The 25905-nt window shown below is 42.4% G+C and overlaps 1 protein-coding gene across 2 annotated transcripts in view; it reads left to right on the plus strand.

Annotated features, from left to right (window-relative positions):
• Positions 1–16864, plus strand: part of dync2i1 (dynein 2 intermediate chain 1) — a 31581-nt gene extending 14717 nt beyond the window's left edge. For both annotated transcript variants that reach the window (XM_066723688.1, XM_066723697.1), the window contains 15 exons: positions 309–414; positions 2941–3070; positions 3942–4053; positions 8908–8999; positions 10486–10615; positions 10793–10965; positions 11163–11325; positions 11735–11848; positions 12289–12350; positions 12549–12600; positions 12741–12801; positions 13766–13865; positions 14428–14559; positions 15124–15347; positions 16330–16864. In XM_066723688.1, coding sequence (XP_066579785.1) covers positions 309–414; positions 2941–3070; positions 3942–4053; positions 8908–8999; positions 10486–10615; positions 10793–10965; positions 11163–11325; positions 11735–11848; positions 12289–12350; positions 12549–12600; positions 12741–12801; positions 13766–13865; positions 14428–14559; positions 15124–15347; positions 16330–16501 — 1823 coding nt within the window. In that variant the 3' untranslated portion in view covers positions 16502–16864. The remainder of the gene's footprint in view (positions 1–308; positions 415–2940; positions 3071–3941; positions 4054–8907; positions 9000–10485; positions 10616–10792; positions 10966–11162; positions 11326–11734; positions 11849–12288; positions 12351–12548; positions 12601–12740; positions 12802–13765; positions 13866–14427; positions 14560–15123; positions 15348–16329) is intronic.
• Positions 16865–25905: the final 9041 nt, after the last annotated feature.

Here is a 25905-nt window from a genome sequence, read left to right on the forward strand (position 1 = left end):
TCAAACAGTGGGGATAACAGCACACTGTGGAGTGGCGCAGGCGGGTTTGCAAGGTGCAATAGGAGAGAGATTCATACATGGCGCAAATATTTGCACGGCATTGGAATATAGCATTGTTTTCCTGTGTTGTGTAAAGATCTACGCCATGTATGAATCTCTCTCCTTTTTTGGCCAAGTCGCATTTTTCTTGCGCAGCACTCATTTTGGGTGGAAATTGCGTGACGATTGAATATCTAGTCCTAAATGTGTAAGGGCTGCAGATGTGAATGTTAAAGGTGTTAAATTTATGCAGTTTCCTTTTATCTCAGATTCCAGAAGTTCTCAAAGCAGAGGGGCAATTCACAAGGGAAAATATATTGACTTTGTGACAGCAAAGCAACGGGAGGTCAGCAAGAAGGTAGCCAGCAAGCAAAAGTAAGTTGGACTAGTTAGTTAAACATGTTTTTAATTACTGTGCATTTTCCATGGCTGTAGTGTGATTTAAACCATGAAATATAAGTTCCAATATTTTTGTCAGTCCATTTTTTAATGAACCAATATTTACTATGATGGTTAATAAAAAATAAATAAACTGGAGAGTCACAAACAAGCATAATAAAAACATCAATAGAAAGACAAGAGAATGTATTTTGTCTTTTAAATGTTCTTGTCTATGTGCTCCACATTCCCTAACTCTAAATCTCTTGCTCAGAATACTAATGCAATCCACTGTATATATACACTCACCTAAAGGATTATTAGGAACACCTGTTCAATTTCTCATTAATGCAATTATCTAACCAACCAATCACATGGCAGTTGCTTCAATGCATTTAGGGGTGTGGTCCTGGTCAAGACAATCTCCTGAACTCCAAACTGAATGTCTGAATGGGAAAGAAAGGTGATTTAATCAATTTTGAGCGTGGCATGGTTGTTGGTGCCAGACAGGCCGGTCTGAGTATTTCACAATCTGCTCAGTTACTGGGATTTTCACGCACAACCATTTCTAGGGTTTACAAAGAATGGTGTGAAAAGGGAAAAACATCCAGTATGCGGCAGTCCTGTGGGCGAAAATGCCTTGTTGATGCTAGAGGTCAGAGGAGAATGGGCCGACTGATTCAAGCTGATAGAAGAGCAACTTTGACTGAAATAACCACTCGTTACAACCGAGGTACGCAGCAAAGCATTTGTGAAGCCACAACACGTACAACCTTGAGGCGGATGGGCTACAACAGCAGAAGACCCCACCGGGTACCACTCATCCCCACTACAAATAGGAAAAAGAGGGTACAATTTGCACAAGCTCCCCACAATTGCACAGTTGAAGACTGGAAAAATGTTGCCTGGTCTGATGAGTCTCGATTTCTGTTGAGACATTCAGATGGTAGAGTCAGAATTTGGCGTAAACAGAATGAGAACATGGATCCATCATGCCTTGTTACCACTGTGCAGGCTGGTGGTGGTGGTGTAATGGTGTGGTGGATGTTTTCTTGGCACACTTTAGGCCCCTTAGTGCCAATTGGGCATCGTTTAAATGCCACGGCCTACCTGAGCATTGTTTCTGACCATGTCCATCCCTTTATGACCACCATGTACCCATCCTCTGATGGCTACTTCCAGCAGGATAATGCACCATGTCACAAAGGTCGAATCATTTCAAATTGGTTTCTTGAACATGACAATGAGTTCACTGTACTAAACTGGCCCCCACAGTCACCAGATCTCAACCCAATAGAGCATCTTTGGGATGTGGTGGAACGGGAGCTTTGTGCCCTGGATGTGCATCCCACAAATCTCCATCAACTGCAAGATGCTATCCTATCAATATGGGCCAACATTTCTTAAGAATGCTTTCAGCACCTTGTTGAATCAATACCACGTAGAATTAAGGCAGTTCTGAAGGCGAAAGGGGGTCAAACACAGTATTAGTATGGTGTTCCTAATAATCCTTTAGGTGAGTGTGTGTGTATATATATGTATGTATATATATATATATATATACACACACACACACACTACCATTTAAAAGTGTTAGAACAACCCAATTTTTCCAGTTATTATTGAAATTTAAGCAGTCCAGTGAATAACCTGAAATGGTACAAAGATAAGTGGTAAACTGCCAGAGGTTAAAAGAAAAGTTTAGGTTACCAAAAACTGAAAAATAATGTACATTTCAGAGTTATATACTGTGTTACTACACCCTCTTTAGCATTATTTGGCAGTGTTACGCACAGCTCCTATGCATAGAAGTTACACTGTATTTCTACAATGCGCACATCATTTGAAAGCTTATTCTCTTGGCTACCAGCGCGTTTCATTCTCAAACACATCCGATTTACAGTTTCCATGTCACCTGCTGTCATTCAGAGCCTGGGGGGTAAACACGCAGTCTGTTCCGGGGGGTCTCATTCAGACGGTCACAGATCACTCAGTTACGATCAGTTTTCTTTGCAAATAGACTTGTTTTGTTCAGAACAACCTAATGATTAATCCAGTATCATTTGATATTCTATCAAACACAGAGAAGTTCAGATCCAATTATGTAAAATCACTGTGTATTAGTTCACTGTAAACAGAGTTTTCCATCTTGACATTTTGAGCTCTCTACAGGTGTGTGTTGCTTCTACCAAAACATGGATGGTCTTGTTTTGATCAGTAGACTGTCTGGTTCCAGAATGTTATCATTGTCAATATTTTCTCCAATTGTTTATTTGTTCTAAGCTTTAATTTCAGAGTACATTGAGACATTAAACTGCATACATTTCACTAAATACTGGAAAAAATTAGGTGTTCTATAACTTTTGACCGGTAGTTTATATATATTTTTAAATCCAGTCTGTCTCTTTGTAAGTTTCGGACGGAACTTTCCACTGTTTTTTTTTTCTGGTTCATGTGTTTTTGCTTTGATAATATTTTATTGAGTTGCTTTGTCTGTTACACTTCCCTTGTCTTTCACTTCAGGAAACGCAGCACAGAGCTGCTTCGGCTAGTTGACCTTGACTTCTCAGTCACCTTTTCCCTACTGGATTTGCCGCCTTTGAATGAATATGACATGTACATCAAAAGCTTTGGCACGACAAACACAAAACAGGTTAGTATCAATCTGAAGATGCATCTGAGTAAATGGCTTTATCTGGCTTTTAATGTAAAGTGACCATTCTGAATGAAAATAAAGCTTTTGAAGGTGGTGGCCAACAACTTTGACCAATTATTCTGTTTGCATTAATTAAATGATTAGTGATGCAGTGTATGAATATATATACAAGTTTGTCAAGTACACAGAAACATCAATAGGCGCTTTTACACTGACATTTCTGATCCGGATCAGTCTACACTGCTATTTGATCTGGATCAACTGTCAGCAGCCCCAGGGGTCTTCTCATGTGCACTAGCATGTAGCATGTAGCAAACTACTTAATTATATTAAATTAAATCTTTAGGACACAGTGCTATATCAAAAACGTTTTATTTTTTATTTTACTACGAATTATTCTAACACGTAAAACCAACGTACTTGTATATCTTTTTTCCAACCAAAGCATTTTAAATAAAAATACAATTACTTATATTTTTTGCTAATAATAATAAAATAACAAGCCATTTAATGTTAATTTTAACTATTATATTGATAGTAAGGGAAGTAAGGAAGTGTTCTGTTATCTGCTCCACTAATGTGAAGGTTGTTTGTCTGCCGCCTGCCTTAAGAAGAAATGCCGTCACAAAGCATGCCGGTCGAGTGCATCCGATGCATTTGATCCAGCTCAGAAATGACAGTGTAAATGTGCATACAAAAAAAACATTTTTCTTATCTCTGTGGTTAAATTTCATTTTGATTTGTTGCCTGCAATGCATAATTGTTTTAAATGTTGTATTAGCATTGTAGAATTTTCATGTTTTTCACTGGTTGATTCTATTTATATACGTACATAAATATATACACATTTGCATCTGCTATTTGACAGGCATACATACAGTGTAATGAAGACAATACTGAAAGAGAGATTCAGACAGAGGACATAGAAATGTGTGATAAATGGACACAACATCCTGGAGACAGCAGTAAAGTGTGTGGCGGTAAGCAACAACAGTTATCTTTCGAGTCAGAAGCACTGCCCAAGGGGGAGGTGTTTTCAGCGAGCATCGATGGAACATATCGCAGATATTTGTCTATCAAAGCTGCCATTGGCCCTTGTGCCCGTCACTCAAACAGGACCCTTCCACTTCCTGTTTGTATAAAAGGTGACGTCTGTACAAAGACTTCCTCTTTTTGCCCTTTGCCTCGGTTCATCAAGACAGGTGAGAGCCTCTGAGTTTGTGAATAGAAAACAGAAATTTCGTTTTTCGGCTGGCTGGTATTACAAATAGTACCATCCATCCACCGATTCACTGCAGTTGTGTATGATCGCTATTTTAATTTATTTAAATTAGCCACACTGGTTTGTTCCGTCCTCGCCACGGAAGTCCGGTGGTTTATTTTTCAGACTAGTTCACTGTGTTGTTTTTTGTCCACAGCACTTTTACCTCCACAGCGAGAGCACATGCAGTGGCAGTAATAGCCAAGGCCGGCCGCCCGACCTAAGCCTCAGTCTGTCGTAAGAGACCTCGTCCGCGAGAGGGGCTCCTCCGCCGGCTTGAGCCCGCACTATAGCTTCCCCCTCCTTCCCCCACAGGTGAGGATCTCATTCCCACATTAGCGGGCCGCCTGGCTGAGTTCTGGGCAGTCACCCAGTGGGCTGTGGAGTCCTTCTAGATCCCCTGGCCAATGGACCCCGCCCCCCTCGCCCTCCAGGTTTGAGAGAGGGGAGCGCTCGCAGCGGCCCACGCGGGCCCTTCCGCTACTGCCTGACCTCCTGGCAGAGTCCAACCTGGGACCACCCGGCGACGGCCCCCGCCCAGGCACGGGCGTGCGAGATCTACGCCAGGACCCAGGGTGCACAGGAAGCGGGACTAGTGGATTTTCCACATTAATTCCACCATCTCGGCACTGGTGTCCTTGCCTCGCCTCTCTGTGATGGCAAGGGACCTGTCCTGTCCTAACAGGCAGAGCAGGGTCACTGAGGATACGCTCCGCAGAGCATATGTGGCTGGAGTCCAGGCGGCCCACCTCCACAATGCACAGTCCCTGCTAGTCCTCTATATTGCTCAGCTGGTGGAGGCCCCTGACGCGAGACCCTCAACTTCGGGGGTCCCACAGCCTACTGGAGAGTTGGCTGCAGTGGCAGACTTGCTGTTAACGGTCATGCACCATGGGGTACGTGCAAATGGCCGTTCCCTTGCAGCCATTGTGGCGGCACGGCTGACCTGGCTGATGGATGCACCCATGTCACCCAGGTTCACGTTTGAAGGAGAGGGAGCAGTCGCTACAGCTTACCAGATTGTACCCCCAAGCAGCACCTCTGGGCCAGGCCCGCAGACAACCTGCAGGGCCTAGAAGACCAGCCCCTAGGCAGCAGCAGCTCCGGGCTCCTGCAAACCTTCGCCAGCGACTCGCAAGCAGGCAGGTGCCTACACAGGCTCGCCGCGGTAGAGCCAGGCCAAACGCCAGGAACTGCCCCCTTCAGAGGCGTGGTGTGGACACGAGTGAGGGACCCGTTGCAGTGTGTGGCATCGAAATCACCGCTCTCTTGGAGAAACATGCGATCCGCGAAGTGCTCCCTCCAGGGCAGCATGAGATTCTATTCCCCATACTTCCTAGTGCCCAAGAAAGATGGCAGTTTCCGCCCCATCTTGGATCTGAGGCACCTGAATCGCCGCCTCAAGCTGTTTGCGTTTCAAGAAGCTCACCCTATGCGCCATGTCCCAGGCCATCAAGCCTGGAGACTGGTTCACCTTGGTGGATTTGAAAGATCCCTACTTTCACATCCCCATTGTGCAGGCGCACAGGAAGTTTCTCCGCTTCGCCTTTGAAGGCCGAGTGTTCGAGTTCGCCGTTCTCCCATTCGGCCTGTCTCTAGCTCCCGCACTTTCTCCAAGTGCATGGACGCAGTGCTGGCCCCCTTGCATTGCCACGGGGTCCGCGTCCTCAATTATCTAGACTGGCTAGTCTGTTCAAACTCCAGGGAGCAGGTTCAGAGCCACATGAGCCTGATCCTCGACCTGATCCTGAATTGGGCCTTCGGGTCAACAGAGAGAAGAGCTGTCTTGTGCCAACTCAGCAGGCGCAGTTCCTCAGACTGCGCCTTGATTCCATCACCATGCTGTCCACGCTGGTGCCAGAGAGAGTTGCCTCCAAACGTGGGTGTCTCTCCCTTTTCCGGTTGAGAACCCACGTCAGGGTGTCCCTTTGCCAGAGGCTGCTGGGCCTTCTAGCGGCTGCATCCCAAACCCTCCCCCTTGGCCTTCATCTAAGGCCTCTGCAGTGGTGGTTTGGGTCCCATGGCATGTATCCTCGCTGTGACAAAGCAAGTTGAGTGACAGTCACTCAAGCATGCTGGAAGACACTCCGTTGGTGGCAGAGCCCTTCGAATTTAACCCTTGGTGTGCCCTTGGGGCCAGTCTGCCACAAAGTGTTTTTGACAACAGACACCTCCAAGCAAGGTTGGGGAGCTGTCTGCAATGGACAGGGAGTCTGGGGCAGTTGGACACTTCGGTCTAATCCTGTGTTCCTCCCGAAAGTGCTGTCTCCTTTCCATATCAACAGGCCTACTGAGTTGATGGCTTTCCCTCCTCCTCCCTTCTCTTCGGAGGAGAGTAGGCTATACCTGTTTTTCCCTGCTGCGGGCTCTCAGGTGCTATTTGGAGCACACTAAGGACATTCGGTGCTCGGACCAATTGTTCGTGTCCTACGGAGCAGGGACGTGGGGCCAGGCTCTTTCAAAGCAATGCCTCTCGCACTGGATTGGGGACACCATTACCACAGCCTACAGGTTGGCTGGAGCCCCGGTGCCTGAACACCTGGTGGCCCTCTCGACTCGAGGTGTAGCCACGTCGTGGGCCCTTTTTCAAGGCGCCCCACTGGCAGACATCTGTGCAGCTGCGAGTTGGGTCTCGCCGCACACCTTTGTTCGGTTCTACAGACTGGACGTGACGGGCCCAGTTCCTTCTATTGGGAAAACGGTGCTGGCTTTTCTATCCCTGTCTGCCCCTGTTGAGCATGCTTGGAGAATATACGCAGAAGCGTTTTCCCCTTCCTACCAGACTGTGACTTGTATATAGTTCATTCTGTAGGCGGGAGTGCATGTGTTTTTTACACCTGTACCCAGCCATTGTACATAGTTCCTTTGTCAGCAGGCCTGTAGTCCCGCCCTAGCTATTCTAGCTGTGCTGAGGGCCGCTGCTGCTGTATTCAGCAGGGGGCTTTGAGTTTACACGCTGTGTATACAGTTAAATTATAACTGACATCAGTAGAGCGCAGGGGTGGATCTACAGGGGGGCAAGAGGGGGCAAGTGCCCCCCCAACTGTTTGCCGCCCCGCTGCCCCCCCAACCCACACCGCGCACCAAACTTTTTCAGATCCCCCCCGCTAGTACTGCGACCAAAACACTGTTAATCTCCCCCACCCCTAGCACCGCGGACAAAACTTTGTCAGCACATCCCCCCCCTCCCCCGCTAGCACCGCGGACAAAACACCGTCAGCAGCCCCCGTTAATTTGGCTAACCGCGGGGCTGTTGATGGCCCCCCCAAAACACAACTTGCCCCTGCACCCCGCAGTGTATATAGTTAATTGGAATAGACAGTTGAGCTTGGACGACTGCTCCTGTTGTTAGCATGGGCACGCATGCCTCGCTATGTATATAGTTCCTTTGCCAGCAGTCTGGGGACCCGCCCTAACTATGTCCAGCAGAAGGCACTTGAGTTGGATCTTGTTGCCCCGCTGTGTATATAGTTCCATTATTTAATTGAATTATCCAGCAGTGGTTATCCAGTTGGTTAGCCCGCTGTGTGTTGAGCACAGGGTGTGAGACTGCGCCCTGTGCTTATATGGTGTGGTCTTGGTATTGGCCCCGCTCCTAGTCCTGCTAGTACAGCAGGAGGCCACTATTACTAGGCTTAGCGGTATGCACAAGGATTCTTGTTGCCCCATGGATACACCATTCGTTATTTCTTCCCAGTGCCGTGTGAGTGCGGTCTTTGTGTCTGGGCAGCCCGGATGTGGCCCCAAGGGGCCCCTGTGACTTCTATCATAGAGTTGGTACGGCTCCTAGTAGGTTGGGGCAGGCTCTCTTACCAGCTCACTGCCTCCTCTCTTGTGACGGTTTGTTATACTGTAAGCTCTCCCCCTTGTGCAGTGCTTCTAACTTGAAAGATAACGATAGGTTGCGAATACAGCCGTGGTTATCTGAGAAAAGAAGCACTGCCCAAGGGTTGCAAGGTCACATGGGAGTTCTAGCTCCTGGCAAAAAGAGGAAGTCTCTGTGCAGACATCGCCTTTTATACAAACAGGAAGTGGAAGGGTCCTGTTTGAGTGACGGACACAAGGGCCAATGGCAGCTTTTATAGACAAATGTCTTCGATACGTTCCAGCGAACCCTCCCCCTTTGGGCAGTGCTTCCCTTCTAAGAAATCCACAGTTGCATTTGCAACCTTTTGTTACAACTTGTAACACACCAATGCCACTGAAGATAATACTTAAAAACATACTTAGTTGTACAAGACTGAAGAGTAATTTATTTTGATTTGTAATGATTCAGATTGTTTAGCTGTGTTACTTTTTTCATATAATTATGTTTAAGCTTTCTTTGCATGTATTGGCCTTGAGAATTCACTGTGTACATTGTGCCTCACTGAAATCGTCTTTGTGTGTGTGTGTGTGTGTGTGTGTTTATTTAAAAAAATGTAAAGGCCAATCAATCTTATAAATGTTAAAAGCAGTAAAGCATAAAATACAAGTGCTTTGTTAGTGAAATTAAACTGATAAAAACTTGATTCCTTCCAGGTATGTTAAGTAAGCCTTCAAGTTAACAGATTTAATATTGTTTTTTAAACAGGTCCTAATAGTGAAGAGTCTTTAAACGATTCAGTGAATAAACTGAGTATCGACTCGCAACGACTGTCCAGCTTTTTGCGGTCAGCTTCTCAGGTATCCCATTTGCTTTAATCATTGCCATACATTCATACACTCTGGATACACTGTTATAATTTTCTGGAACCATATTAAAACATGGCAAAAGGCAAAGAAATGAAAGGTGTTGAATCGCCTATTATAATTATTTTTTCTCCCCCTAAGTATTGGAATCACTAATTGTGTTAATGCATCGTGACTCGTCACCCCGTCCTCCACCACTACGCTTGGGAAGGGTGAGGAAGTACGACTGGGATCCTCCATTTACATTTTACACACTGCAGGCTATACAGCCCGCGACAGAGGTTCAGTGCCGATTGGATGAAAGGCAAACCTGCAGGAGCCCAGGTAGCCAGCAGGGGATGCTCGTTAGTGATGAGCCAAGAGAGGCCTGGCTGATTAAGTCGTCCCGTCTAGCCTGGATGGCACTGGACAATTGAGCGGTGCTGTTGAGCAGAGTCACAATCAGGAAATTACATCAGATGGGCTCAAACCGGCGAACCACATTTGTGGTGATTTTTTTTAATGTCAATATTAATAGAGAAGTTGACCATTAAATCTGGCATAGAAGGGACATTTTTAAAACCTTTACCTTTTACAATGTATGTGTATGGTATAGGCTATTATCTGGGAAAAGTGTCTTATCGCTGAAATTGAGTTTAGAATCATATTACAAAGGCAAAGAAAATATTATGGTATTGTCAAAAGGAATAGAACTGGAAGAAATAACGCATGAGAAAGACCTAGGAGTCTATGTGGACTCCTCACTTTCTCCATCCAAACAATGTAGGGAAGCAATGAAAAAGGCAAACAGAATGTTAGGGTATATTGTCAAAAGTGTAGAATTGAGAACAAGGGCAGTAATGTTCAGACTGTACAATGCACTAGTTAGAGCTCATCTGGATACTGTGTACAGTTCTGGGCTCCACACTTCAAGAAAGATATCGCTACTCTAGAGGCAGTTCAGAGGAGAGCAACCAGACTTATTCGAGGTCTGAAGGGAATATCCTACTGAGAGACTGAGGAACTGAACCTTTTCACCCTGGAACAGAGGAGACTACGTGGGGACTTGATTCAAGTATTCAAAATCATGAAGGGCATCGACCACATCAAACCAGAGGAGCTTTTCCAGATCAGCAGGGACACACGGACCCGGGACACAAATGGAAATTGGGCTTCAAGGCATTCAAGTCAGAAAACAGAAGACACTTCTTCACACAGAGAGGCGTCACAATCTGAACAAACTCCCCAGCGATGTGGTTGAAGCTGAAAATTTGAGAACAATTAAAAATAGACTGGATAGGATCCTTGGATCACTCAGTTATTAATGGACACCAAGCGAGCATGATGGACCGAATGGCCTCCTCTCATTTGTAAACTTTATGTTCTTATGTTCTTACATTAATAAAGTTCAAAGTGAAATCACACCCATAGTAATATCTGCTGTGTGTGATAAAGGATCCTTTACAAAGTAAACCTTTTATCTTTTTTTTTCCCCTCTCAGGTGATTGCTGTTCTCCTAGAAGAAGACAGAGCAGAGCAGCATTCCCTTAAGAAGCTGAGATCTGAAGCTGACAGTTTGTCATTTGGTGATGGCTGCTTACAGCTCAATACCAAACTGTCGTTCCTGCATGGTAATTGAAGCACCGGTGTCATGTGTGACTGGGGAATAGAGAACAGGGGGGATTTGTTGTGGAATCACATGCTAAACATATTCATTATTGGATATTCCTTGTAAAAGTGTATGCAGTATCTCATCCCAAGAGGACACCCCACAAACTGTGGCTTTCTTTATATCATATGGGTCTTAGGTCGCGAGGTGAGCCTGACCAGATTCTCACAAGCCAAGAAGCAGACCTTGCTGTCTGTGCACAGACCACTGAGTAAGCCCACTGCAGTCTGGCTTGACCATAAGACGGTTGTTTGCATCTGGAACATCTGGGAGCCGTCGTGTCCACAGCAAGTCTTACTCTGCAACTCTGAGGTATTGTCCTTTTTGTCTGTCTATTCAACCATACTGTATATGTGCCTGTGTATGTGTATGTGTATGTGTATGCTTTGTCTCTGCCGATCTGAACCGGCAGAGAAGTTGAAGTGGTAAGCCAAGTAAGTTCCCAGAGATTCCAAATGGGGGTGAAAAATAACGTTTAAAAAAAAAAAAAGTGTTCTTTCTCTCCACAGATCCGGTGCTGTTGCTTCAGTCCTGGTAATGCCACACTGGTATTTGCTGGCACTGATGATGGCTCTGTGGTCGTGTGGGATCTCCGGGAGCACTCCACTTTACACTACAGTATGAAAATAGGAGACAACGAGTGGACTCTACGCTACCCCACTTTTTCCACTGGTTGGTAGAACGACAGTCTTTCCAATGAGCAAACCTCAATCCCAATTCCTGTTAATCTACTTCCAGTACTAGCACCCAGTTGGAACGGCGATGGCTGTCTTGAAAGGCATGGAGTTAATGTGCTTATTATTATTACAATTTTTCCATCCATCCATCCATTTTCAATAACTAAATCATCCAGTACAGAGTCTGATGAGCCAGAGCCCAACCCTGTAGATTCAGGGTTCAAGGCAGGCTACTGTTTAATTTTTTTTTTTTTTATAAAACATGGTATTTGTTCATGGTCTCAGTGTGAAAGTTAAAAGCTATTTTCTATCCTTTATTTGTATTCCCTTAAGCTTAATTTAACTCTTTTGGGATAATATTACATGCATTTATATGTAAAAACTGTATTTTGTGTCACTTGTAGATGCTGTTCTAGCAACTTCAAGCCATTTCTGCCCAGTGAGGGCTGTGGAACCAGTCCCTGTGATTGCAGCAGAGGGTCACAGTCCAGGATTTTCTCTACTACCAAATCAGGAAGGTACTGGACATATTTATAGCAAGATAACTGGCAAAGGAAAAATATGTTCATTTGTATACTTACGATTTCTCATGTAGGCCTTCAAACAGGATTCATTCCCTTTATATCTGCAAGCCCAAGATTTCCTTCTGAATCCTAAATAATGACTCGAAATAAAATGAAATAGAAATGAGAATATTTTTCTATGTGATTAGACTGAACTGTTTTTATCCCAAACAGCAGTGACCCAAAGCATGTCTGTTCTCCCTGTATCTGAATCTAATGTATTGTACTTTTGAATAAGAAAAGGCTTGAATGAATATCCTTCTGTTTTATTTTCATTTCCTTAAGGTCTGTGCTGGTTATATAATTGCCTGGAAGCATTTTACTCTGGGTCTATCATTTTGAGTTGCAGTGTTTTGTCTGCTGATAACATACAATACTTTATTTTTATAAAACAGATTTGCTAGGAATGTCATTTCAGTTGGCATCCCTCGATGAAAACGGACTTCTACATCTATGGGTGAGTTTTATTTTTATTTAATTAATGGAGAAAAAATAAATAAAATAGATTTAACCCTAATCTGATTCAGCTCTGTATGTAATGCATAGTTCTTGAAAATCTTATCTGTGTGTCACTGTTGATCATGAAGTTTCTCCTGCTGGTTTCTGACGATCTTCTTCACAAAATTATGAGATATGATCGTTCTGGATTTCCTAGGTCGTTCTGGAACTTCCAAAAGTGAACCTGGCAGGATCGCAAATGGATTTGGGTGAGTGGCTTTCAGTTTCGAATGTCCTTGCTTCCTTCCATAAGCTCGGGCTTTCAAAATCCTGGTTTCCCTCATCAACTGAAATGAGGTTGCAATCACAACTTTGAGAGCTAAACTGGGTGTTTGCATTGATTTTGCAGGACTCAAACCAGGGGGAAGATTAAAGCTGCTGCATAGTTCTTCGGTCACTCCTATTGCAAGGTAGGATGTAATCGGTGATGTAAAGGGCATCTGCTCAGTGATCTGTCCTTTCTAAATTTATTGATAAATCCATGGTTGTTACCTTGCCTTTTTGTAAAGAACCGTATTTAAATGCATTCTTGGACAGTCTGTGAATGATCTTTAATGGGGCCAAGGGCTGGTTTTGTCGACCGTTCTAACATGAGCCCTGTGAAACATGCCATTAATAGTAAATTATAAACGTAAAATGGTTGTGTTTGTTTTCTTGTTTTCCTTGAAATATATAGCTAAAGCTACTTGTTTTCTTGCTATTTTGTGTCCCATGTTTTCCTATCTTGATTCAATTTTGGGTAATGTAATCTAAAATGTGAGTCAGCCTTTTCCGTGTGTCTGCTGCTGAGTGGGTCCACTTTGGTCTCTCTGTTTATATTAAGTAATTCCACTGTGGAAACTATGATTGTTTCTCCATTGGGTTTTCAAAGAAAATGTTTCCCCATTATATGTATTTATTTAATTTCAATATATAATAAAAACAGGCTGAAAAAACCCCAGAAAGAACATCAGCAACTATTATTCCGTGCTTCACTCTGTAGTTCCCTAAAGAACTAGCTGACTTAAGTATTTATGGGAACTCCTTGATAGCATCTGTGTTTAAAATCCAGAGCACCAAGCTGTTATTTGGAGAGCTTTTTATATAAAAACCCACAAAAAACCCACACAAAAATGAGTGACATGTGGCAAATAGATCAATCCAGGAATAACCAAATAAGGAAAATGCCTTTCACAAAGAGCAGATGGAGTAGTGGTATCAGTATCCTTATTGAGAGAATGTAACTTTCCTGTGTGATACTGTTAAAGGTAAAAAAAACACACAAAAAACTGTAAAGTGTAGTTTCTTCGTCACCATTTCCTGTGCCGATTTATTATGACAATGAGAAATCCAGGGATACACCACACTGGCATGTACACTTTTTATTTGATCCAGGTCTCTTCGCCGAGACACCTCACATATAGGCCCGCTGCAGGCCCTGACATTGAAGTTCTTGCCCTCAGATTCCAATCATTTCTTCATTGGCACAGACATGGTAAGTGCCACTGTTACATTTGTACAAAAATGAAAATGAAAATGGCAGAGGATTGCATGCATGGCTTGCTGGCTTATAATAGCACGTCAGTCAGCTGAAGTCCAGTACAATAACTCCTAAGGTTGTCTCACTCGTGTATGATTCTGGGAGGCCATCCATTGGCATTCTCTTTAGATGATCTGCCCCAAACACAAGCTGTGTTTAGTAGGTTAGGATTGTGAAGGACATGAGACAAATAGTCGCTAGTAGACAGGGTTCATGTGTTTGGTCTGGTTTCAGTTATTTTCTGATTAAGTAGTTAGTCTACGTAGTTGTATTTTGCTCAATATTTCTCATGGGACGATTTTTCTAAGTTACTAATACACTGGGGAACAACTCATAACAAGGCCTTCCTGATAAGGTGACAGTTGCTTTGCGGAGGGATTACCACACACACTTTGAATCACCCACATTACTGACTCTTTGGCTTTGCGATCTTCATTATCTTCGTTGTTTTGCTAAGACTGTGCCTGGATGCATCTCTCCCCACCTGCGTTGTGTAAACTGCTGTGTTTTTCCGCAGGGTTTAGTGTGCCACGGAACAAGACATGGATTGAAGATACCACCCAAGTTCTACAGGCCACAGCTGTCTGGGCACGCACCGGTGACCGTGACTTCACTGGACCTGTCTCCCTTTGGGGAACCAGTCTTCTTGGTGAGATTATCTTCCAGTGTTTACTTCCTGTATTGTTATTGTTGTTGTTGTTATTATTCTTCTTATTATTAGGTTCTTTTACAGACATTTTTCAGACATTAACATGCAATATAGTACATAAACACAACATGTCAAAGGTTTTAGGTAGAACATGCAACAGAAAACTTACTTATTTTTAACTGTATTCAGGAAATCTAACATTCATGGTTAATCAAAAAAATGTTTTACTTGTTTTGTTTGACCAATTTTTCTTTTTACCTGCATTCTATATAATGGCTCTTGTCATTTCAAACCCAAGAATTAGACTAACCAATCGCTATAATGTCTCGCCCTCACCCCTCCTATTTAAAATGCTCTTTCCCCAATGATTAAGCTTCTAAACACGTCCATATTCATATATGGCAACAAAATAAACTGAATTTTCTCATCATTCATACAGAGATTTGTCTTGATGGCAACTGATTTACGATTTAAAGGCCAGCCGTAATAATAAAAGGCAAAAAGTGCCAGCCACAGGTATAATCAAATAATAACTTTACTTTTATGTGATCACCTTTCCGTAAGGTTGGCTGCGTTGATGGGACTATCAGATTACATTCAGTCAGGACCGAATACCCAGTCATGGAGTGGAATAGCAGTACTAATGGAGAGCCAATAGTCTCTGTACAGTGGGCTGCCACAAGACCCATGGTCTTCTTTGTGCTGGATGCAGCTTCTAATATCTATGCCTGGGACATGCTGGCAAAGGATTCCCAGCCACTAATCAAGGAAGCCATTCAACCCGATAGGTGAGTAAAATCGACGGGAACAAATATAGCAGCAGATTTCTGATTCCTGTAATTGGTCTGGGTGGTTTGGTAGCACACTGATAAGCATGGCTGCCTCACAGCTCCTGGCACCATGGTTGAACTCCAGCCTCAGGTGTGCCTGTTCGCCCCCCCCGTGGCTGTGTGGGTTTTTGCTGGTTGCTCTGGTTTCCTTCCACATCCCAAAGACAGGCTGTGTAAGGTGATTGGCTACTCTAAGTTGGCTTTGTGGTGTGAGTGTGGTGTGTGAGTGTGCTGCTTTTCGATGGACTGGGATCCCATCCAGGAAGTACCCTGCCTTGTACCCTGAGTCTGCCAGGTTAGGCTCTGGCTCAGCATGACCCTAGACTGGATGAAACGGATATTCAGAATGGATGGATGGATAGATGTATTCATTCTGGAAAAGGGGCCTAATCACTGGTGCAGAACTCAAGTTATCATCCCCGTAGGCTTATCAGAGTTTCATTCCATCTGGGCTCTCAGTAACTCAAATGATTATTTTGATTATGTAGTCATTTTAATTTAAAGACTGATGCATTTTTTTTTAAGATCTGATAATCTATACAATATTTTATTTCACAAAACAATTCCTCCTGAAATCTGTACTCCTGCAGGGATTGGAGAAGCACCCAATATACTCAGTTGCATAGGCCTGCTGTGCATTCATGTTCTGACAAAGATAGATCCACTGGGATTTATTAGGGTCAGAAATGTTCAGATTCATCTATCACTCTAAAATTCAAGACACTAGCACAACATTTACTGCATTCATACATGCTTCAATTTCTCTTACACTAAGAAAATATCCTTTTCTGTTTTGTCATTTTCAGCATGAGGTATTGTCAGAAGTCAATTGAGAATGCATTCTCATATACATTGAAGACTTGGGAAAATCAAAAGTGCCTTCAAAAGAAACAGTTCAGATTGTCAACTTTCAATTTTAACAAGACTTTTTTTTTTTTAGGGTTACTGCCATTGCTGTTTTTGGTGACCCAGGAAAGTCCAATTCCTTTTCAGGAATCTTGCTGGCAAAGCAGTCTGGGAAAATTGAAATTCAGTACTTCAACAAACAGTGGGCAGTGCCTTGCCCTAACGAGTTAGAGAGCCTGCAGAATGTTGTGCTTCAGTCTTGCTAAGATTTATTTGCAGTATTTATATGACACGTGATGGGCCAGATTAGCTCAATTGAGGTGGCAGATGTTAATCAAATTAATGGAAAAATAACTTTGAGTCTCCACACCCTGATCGGACATCTCCACTTGTAGATGCATTTATGTACCCTGCCTTGTTAGCAAATTGACACATATCTATAAATATAAATCTTTAAATTTCAACACTGCACATCCATTTAAAATGTTTAGCATTTTACAGTGTTATCAAAAGTCTAGGTGAATATTTAATTATCAGTATAATACATTTTTATGGTTACTGTATTTAAAGTGATGTCCATAGCATTTTCATGACATTATTTTGTATAATAAATTTAACAAATTGTTTGATTTTCTTGAACTCCTTCCGTTTTTAACTTAAGCTTCAAAATAAAAATGTATTTATTTACTAAAGACTGAGATTCCTCCTAATCCATATCATTATCAGTTGATATGTATATGTGTTTTACATCTTATTGAATAGTAGGGAAGTTTAAACATGCCATGTAAAAATTGAAAATTATTATGTGGATGATATGACTGGAACTGCCCAAAAAAAAACATGAATTTGTAATACATCCTAAAGATTTATTGACTACATAGCTGAATGATTTTAGGTCAGATTTAGTGCCTCGAGTTAAGTAATTGCAATCCAAAAGTAATCCACAGTTTATAAGGAGTTGTAGGTCTCTCCTAACCATCAGGGGCCGGTTGCATAAACATAGACTAAGGCTGTATTTGAAAAAGCATACTACACGTATGACATTCGAACATTTCAGTAGAAGTATGCATATTGGAAGTAGTATATGAATTTGTAGTATGGTAAAAGTACCCAGATAGCTTGCTACATTCGCCAAAATACGCAGTATACAACCAGAGCACACTACAGGGGCTGCATCCTAAATCGCACACTTGCTCCCTACACCCTTCGAAAAGTTTACACTTCGCGTGCATGAAATGCATGAAATGAAAACTCACAAAATTTGCAAAACCATTAATACAATGCAATGAACACTACATGTGCTGGTCACATGGTGCTGACACCATATTGCGTTTAGTGGCGAAATTGTGAAATGCTACAAGAATCTTCTTTTCCAAAACCAACTGACACATGCATATGCCACTTCGGTCGGTCTCATGGTTTGGACGCAATGTTGCATTCTCTGATTCAAACTTCGGTGGCTTCTTCTCCAGAACTGTAATGCCCACTGTGACACAAATTGTCACGCATGACAGTAGTGCAGAGTACTACCAAAGTTGTTAAAGGCGAGCTGCCCCAGGGTACTGTGGGCCAATGAAAAAAAACATGTGCCGCATCACACACGTTGCACATTTCCTGTACACTGGAATAAAGTGCACACATGAAACTGCACATATCTTTATGCTTATGCCTTGAACATAAAAGTTTGTGGGGTACATGGTTAATATTGCCATATTGCATTTAACATTTGTCTGTGTGAGAGTATTAAAACAGCTACTGCTCCGGAACTATAAAGCACAGTGTCCTGAAACATTGTGTATGTTTCATAGATACTGCTATCTGTGAAATCTGTAAAACGCAAGTGACTGCGTGCTAAAACATGGCCGCCACAAGTGAACGTGTTAAATATGCTTATTTTCAAACGTGAAATTTGACCCCCAAAAAAGCCCACAAGTCATATTCATAAAGTCACCAAACGTGGTACAATAATAAATGACAATGTTATGCTTGATTTTGGTGAGTTTCGTCACCAACAGTGGCACAGCATGGTGGCCACTTTGCTTAACACCCTGGGAGGAGATGGCTGCGTAAAGATCTGTGGACTCCTCTGGGTTCGCAGCACGTCTGTCATGGTGGACAGACTGGGCGTAAGGGGACCCAGGTGGGAAAGCGAACACAATCCAGGCAGGGAGGTCGAGAGCCAGCAGACAGGTGTAACAAAGACAGTTCCGCAGTCGTGGTCAGAACAAGCAGAGGTCGAGTCACAGGCAAACAGGGCAATACAGGGAATCTGAAGATGTGGTCAAAAACAGGCAGGCAAAAGGTCAGGTATCCAATGAACAAGGCAAAAGGGAGATCTGAAAAACAGCGGTCAAGGGAAGGCAAGGGTCAAACACAATGGAGATTACAGACTGGTACAAGATTTGGAAATTGGTGCAGATGCAAACAATGACTTCGGGTTGATCTGGGGTTTTAGCTGAGTTTAAATACACAGAGATGAGTGGGGGAAATCAGGAACAGGTGAAGGAGATAATTGAATTATGCCATGAAACAGGTGAAGGGTGACATCGTGTGGCGATCTGGGGAAGGTGCAGGTAGACAGCATGACACCCAGTCGACAGGACGCCGGTGTCCAACACCCAAAAAAAACAAGCCGGCTGCCGAGGTACTGTATGGAATAAAATACATACTGCTTCAATGCTTCCTACATTTTATGGATACAAATATTATTCTAGTAACAATAATAATTGTGTGGATTTTTGCAACTATGCCAGTTAGGACAGCAACAGGGGAGTGATCAATCAGTGCTAAAACTACTCAAAACACAAGACTATGGACTCGTGCACCTGTACATAAAGGACATTTTAAATTTATGGAGATGTTATTGATGAATTCAGGGTTTACAACAGGAGACTTTCTTCCAATGAAGACGCATTTCTAACGGGCGCACAAATCGAAAAGTGTGCATCCTCACCCATTACAATTACAGAGCTCCACCGAAATAGATCTGTGATTGACAAGCTCCAGAAACCACGTCTGCTTTGCTGCATAATGTCGATTGATGTGTGATTTTTTGCCGGACGTGTCCCATAGTCATGTGTAGTTGTGGAAGCAAAGCTATTGTAACGAATTGGCAATAGAGACTGTCTGAGTTGAGCCCTAGACTGATAGAGACTCCACTGTAGTTGTGTTTTGTTATCCATCCTACATGAGTGTGGTTCTCTTCCTTGTGCTGGTGCATTGTAAATGTGTCCATGAAGCCGAGCGCCTGGCTGACCGTGCGCTGCTCTGCTTCTGTACACGCTGTTCCCCCTGTTCTGTACAGAGACGAGCTGCCGTTATTGATGTGTTTTGTACGTAATGAAGCAACCTCAATTTATCTTCACCTGATTCTTTTCTGCAAGAGTGTAACAAATTGTTTGATTCGCACATTTCAGGGCTCCGATTTTATTAAAAAATATGGGGTAGATTCCCACCATGTGCTCCCGCATGCGGCGCTTCTGCTAATTCCTTGTTATGCAACTGATAGTAGCTTATAATAAATAAGCTTGTTCAAATGATGATTTTATAAATTGATTTGACGTACAATATAATTTAAGTGAGTGTGAATTAAAACATTCCAGCAATATTCAAATATCATGCAGGATCCATATTGTTTTGTTTGTTTGTCTGTTTGTTTTTGTTTTATTTACTGTAAGCTAGAAAATGTGCTGTCACACAAGCCTGTCCACACTGCTCTGTATCCTGGGCCTGACGTCAGGAAGGTCCAAACGGACATTCTATGCCGAAAAGTCAAGTTCAACCACTACAAACGATCATTTTTAATATCATAAACATACACCCTTCTATTATAAAAAGCCGAGTTGTTTGAAAAATAAACCTAATTAATATAGTGTTTAAAAAGCTAAAATTCATATTACAGCATTTTGAATTCCTGTAAAATGTCCCTGGAAGTTAAAATAATACTTAGACACGTACATTTTGCAAGTAGGCTATTCATTTTTAACTTAAAATTGGTAATGTAGACTGTATGAATAAATCGTATATATTGTTTTAATTTATATTTTGCTAAAAAGTAGTTGCAGGATTTTGCTGACAACAATCATTATTTTTCAACTGCATTATGATTCTTTGTTTAAATACATACATTTTCAATCTTTTTTTGTCTAGCAAATGTAAACAATTGACTGATTATAAAAGGAAACAATATTATGTAGTTACTGTAGCTAGAAATAATGTAGTTGCATGTGGGAGCTTTTGAGATATTCTGGTTGAATGTTTGAACTGACAGGTGGTCATTTTAATTTGTTAAAAAAAACATGTATCTTTAGTTCAGTTTAATTTACAAAAGATACCTCAACCAAAATGAGAGGATTTAGGTTTTATTTTATACATTTTTCGGAAAACTTTTAATGCCTTAGTGAATGAAGTGGGTCCTCACCTCAGAACAACCTTTCCTCTACTTGTGGGTCGGCCCATACTGTAGTTCTGATATTTCAGTGATCTAATCATAATTGTTTCAGTTATTGTATTTGTTGCAGGTGTGTGTGTGGGTGTCAAGTCAGTCAGTCATTCAGGCATTCAGTCAGTCAGTCAGTCCTCATTATACTGTCAGTCAACAACCAAGGGAATATAGTTGGGGGAATAAAAACAATGGTTTTCTATGCTGGTGGTAGATGAGGGTGGCATTATAATGGTGGGTAGTATAGTGGGAGAGCACTGTATATCCAAACATGAGTCATGGAAAATGTCCTTGAAAAGCCCTGGAAAATTATTTCCTAATAAGAGTGGGAACCGTGTATATGTCAACCAGTTCATAATCCATCTACTTACATTACCCTGAATGCCTACAGCTTCCAATATGAGGATCAGTTTGTGGTGTGGAACCTTATCAAAAGCTTCCTGAAAATCTTGGTATATCATATCATATGCTTTCACATTGTTGACTATCACCAAGAATATGGTTTTCATTAAGATGCTCCTCTATTTTCTGTCTAATCATTTTTTCCAACAGTTTACAGGTGATGCAGGTGAGACTGATTGGTCTGTAATTTCCTGGCTCGGTTTTGTCCCCTTTCTTGTGGATTGGTTTGACATTTGCCGTCTTCCAGTCAGTTTGCACATCCCCTGTTCTAAGTGTCATTTGGAATATTTGAGTTAGCGGCCTATAAATAATTTCCCTCATTTCTATAAGTACTGTTGGAAATATACCATCTGGCCCAGGTGATTTGCTTGTTTTTAATTCTGCTAGTCCCTTTAGTACCTCCTCCTCATTTATCCTGATCTCTCTTAGGGTTTGACTGGACTGATTGTTAAACTGTGGCATGTTATCAATTTTTTCTTTTTGTAAAAACCTCTGTGAAATACTCATTTAGAACATTTGCCACATCTTGTTCATTTTCCAAGATACTTCAATTTTTGCCCTTTATGTTTCACTTCCTCCTTTATTGACCTCTTGCTGTTGTAGTATTGAAAAAAGCTCTTTGCATTAGTTTTAGCTCCAAGAGCGATGTCTCTTTCTATTTCCCTCTTTGCTTTCCTGATGAAGTCTCTTTGGAGTCCTATATATTATTTGTATTTAGTTTCATCTGTCTTTTTTGTATGTGCTATGCAATATGTTTTTTTTTTTTTTTTTTTTTGCATACTCCTATTAAACCATTTTGGCCAATGTTTTTTGGTCCTCACTTTGCTAAGTTTTGGTACAAATTTCTCCAGAGCCTCTAGTAGTATATTCTTAAAATATAACCATCCATTTTCTACTGAATCTGTATCCAGTGTGCTCCAGTCTAACTCTTCTAAGTGCTGCCTCATACCTTCAATGTTTGCTTTTCTAAAATTGTAGACCATTGTTTTAGACTTGGACCTTGTTTTTTGAAAGAATGCCTCAAAGCTAACCATATTGTGATCACAGTTTGCCATTGGTTCTCTAACTAGTGTCCCTCTGACTCTATCTTGGTCATTTGAAAAGATCAAGTCAATGCATGTGCTCTCTGGTTGGTTCCCTGACAAATTGAGTTAGAAAGCAGTCATTTACCATCTCAACCATTTCTATTTCTGCTTCTGTAGTCCCAACTGGGCTTTCCCAGTCTACGTTTGGGAAACTGAAATCCCCCATTATAACAGCCACATCCTTGCTACATGCAGTCCTGATTACATTGTACAATGCAACATCTTTCTGAATATCTGAGTTGGGTGCTCTGTAACACACTCCTACCACTAATCCTCCAGATCTTTTATTCAAAAGTTTAACCCACAAAGATTCTGTTTCATTCCTAGGATCTAATTTGAGTTCTTCTGCCTTAATGCCATTTCTGTAATTTCCTTATACTCCTGGCATTGAGGTACAAACATTTCAGGACTTTGCTACTAGCGGGTTCCTTTTGTTTTCTTTCCTTAGTGGAACATGTCCCATTGTCAGAGCTCCCTGTCCCCCTGGTCCCTAGTTTAAATTAGTCTCAATTTATCTGCACATACATACGCTCTCCCAAAGAAATGAGGGAAATTATTTATAGGCCGCTAACTCAAATATTCCAAATGACACTTAGAACAGAGGATGTGCCAACTGACTGGAAAACTGCAAATGTCATACCAATCCACAAGAAAGGGGACAAAACTGAGCCAGGAAATTACAGACCAATCAATCTCACCTGCATCACTTGTAAAATGTTGGAAAAAATGATTAGACAGAAAATAGAGGAGCATCTTAATGAAAACCATATTCCTGGAGATAGTCAACATGGGTTTAGAGTACAACACAGTGCAGGGCAAATTCAAATAATATTTCACAGGAAAGCAGAATGTGATATATGAGAGAGCAAAATTCAACTCCAGAAAACAGGAGCCAGATGAAAGTGTAAATGACTTCATCACAAAATTGTATGCTCTTTCAGAACACTTTGAATATGGAAATCTAAGAGATGAGCTCATCAGAGACAGGATTGTTGTTGGGCTACTGGACACTAAAATATCAGAATGACTTCAGTTGCACTGCCAATCTCACACTATAGAGAGCCATCACTATGGTCAGACAGAGTGAGAATGTCCACCAACTACGTGGCCTCCTCTCACAGAGAAATGTATGGACCTGGGATGTGCCACAGGAGAAGTTGTTCTCATTGCTCAAAGCCAAGATCATCTCTCCACCAACTTTAGCATTCTTTGATTCAAACAAAGTGGACGCTTCCTCCTTTGGCCTAGGGGGAGTACTCATGCAACTGCAATGGAGCATGGCAACCAGTGGCATATGCATCAAGAGCACTGACTCCAACACAGCAGCGCTATGCCCAAATCTGGAAGGAGACGCTGGCTCTCGTGTGGGCTTCAGCTGCTACCTGATAGGCACTGAATTCCTTCTTGAAACAGCCACTTGTCAGCCTCCTCAGCTCAAAACACTTAGATGACTTACCTCCACGACTGCAGAGATTCCAAATGAGACTCATGAGATACTCTTATGACATTGAACATGTCCCTGGCAAATCCTTCACAATACTATGCTATACAATGCTATGCAAAAGTGCTGATTCTGCTCTCATGGAAGTTACCAATATCTACCTAGCTCAGGTTGGCTTCCCTGCATCACATAGCAGACTGGTTGAAATCCATGCTGAGCTGAAAAAGGATCCCATCTGCGACAAAGTCATGCAATACAGTGAAAATGGATGCCCAGCAGTTCCAAAGGGAGTAAGTGAACTCAGACCTTGCTGGCTAGAAAGACACACACTTACCGTCCTCAATGGTTTGCTTCTAAAAGGCACCAGACTAGTCATTCCTGCCTCAATGCACAGCAAAAGCATCAGTCAAATCCACCAAGGACACCAAGGCATCGAAAAATGTCGGCTAAGAGCAAGGCAATCTGTGTGGTGGCCTGGTCTGAGCACACAGCTGGGAGACAATAATGTAAAGCAGTGTGAAACATGCAGAAAACCTCAAAAAAATCATGATGAACCTCTCTGTCCTACTGACTTCCCAGAATTTCCATGGCAAATCGCAGGCACATATATCTTTGAGCTGAAAAAAGAGAAGTATCTTTTCACTGTAGATTACTACTCACGGTACGTGGCAGTGTCCAAACTGTCCTCCACATCCTCAGCAGCCATTATACAGCACCTGAAAGCTGTATTTGCTCGCCATGGAATACCAGTGACACTTGTTTCTGACAATGGTCCGCAATTCAGCTGATCAGAATTCAAAGCCTTTGCCGAGGATTATGATTTTGCACACCAGACAAGCAGTCCACGATACCCCCGAGCAAATGGAGAAGCAGAAAGAGCAGTGCAAACAGTTAACAATCTCCTAATGAAAGCAAAAGATCCCCACAAAGCACTTCTAACTTACCGCTCCACACCCCTTGCAAATGGCTACAGTCCATCTAAACTATCGATGGGCTGGAGACTGATGGAAGCGCACACATTGCCTACTAGTACTTCCCTCCCTTCTCAAACCTCATCTGCCTGACACAGACAAGGTGAAATGTTTTGAGAATGAACACACATGAGCACACATGGCCTCAGGCACAGAGCAAGGTCTCTGTCGCCACTCAAGGGTGGTGATCCTGTTTGGGTTTCAGACCAATCCACCAAAGGAACTATACTCCGGCAGCATGCCCCATGATCGTTTGTGATTAGAATGTCACAAGGTGAAATCAGGAGGAACAGGCGCGCACTTGTACGCCTTCAAAGACCACGGGAGGAAGAGAGAGTTGGAATGGCCAGATCCTTATGATGATGAACACTTATCTGAAGTGGAAGCACCTGATCCAAGACCACCAGGAACCTATACCAGAGTGGGTCGATTATGTGTTCCACCACAAAGATATCAACCAGAGCTTATGGCAAGTAATAGCTTATGGCTTATGGCAGAATAATCCTCTCACTTTGCTGAAGTAGTCTACCCTGACCTCCATTAGGTTTAGCAGTCTTTGGAAAATAATTCCAGTTGCTGAAATACTTTTTACATTTCACAATTCAAACTGTTTTTCTAATCTATATTAATATAATAATTTAGAACAAGGGCAGTAATGTTCAGACTAGTTAGAGCTCACTAGTTACTAGATGGAGTAACACATGAGAAAGACCTAGGAGTCTATGTGGACTCCTCACTTTCCCCATCCAAATAATGTTAGGAAGCTATAAAAATACAATGCACTAGTTATAGCTCATCTGAATACTCTGTACAGTTCTGGGCTCCACACAAGAAAGATATCGCTGCTCTAGAGGCAGTTCAGAGGAGAGCAACCAGACTTATTCCAGGTCTGAAGGGAATGTCCTACTGAGAGACTGAGGAACTGAACCTTTTCACCCTGGAACAGAGGAGACTACGTGGGGACTTGATTCAAGTCTTCAAAATCATGAAAGGCATCGACCACATCAAACCAGAGGAGCTTTTCCAGATCTGCAGGGACACAAATGGAAATTGGGTTTCAAGGAATTCAAGATAAAAAAACAGGAGACACTTCTTCACACAGAGAGTCGTCACAATCTGGAACAAACTCCCCAGCGATGTGGTTGAAGCTGACAATTTGAGAACATTCAAAAATAGACTGGATAGGATCCTTGGATCACTCAGTTATTAATGGACACCAAAGGAGCACAATGGGTTGAATGGCCTCCTCTCGTTTATAAACTTTCTTACAGTGCCTTGCGAAAGTATTCACCCCCCTTGGCATTTTTCCTATTTTGTTGCCTTACAACCT

This window comes from Amia ocellicauda, chromosome 2 (genome assembly GCF_036373705.1).
Source record: "Amia ocellicauda isolate fAmiCal2 chromosome 2, fAmiCal2.hap1, whole genome shotgun sequence".
NCBI lineage: Eukaryota > Metazoa > Chordata > Actinopteri > Amiiformes > Amiidae > Amia > Amia ocellicauda.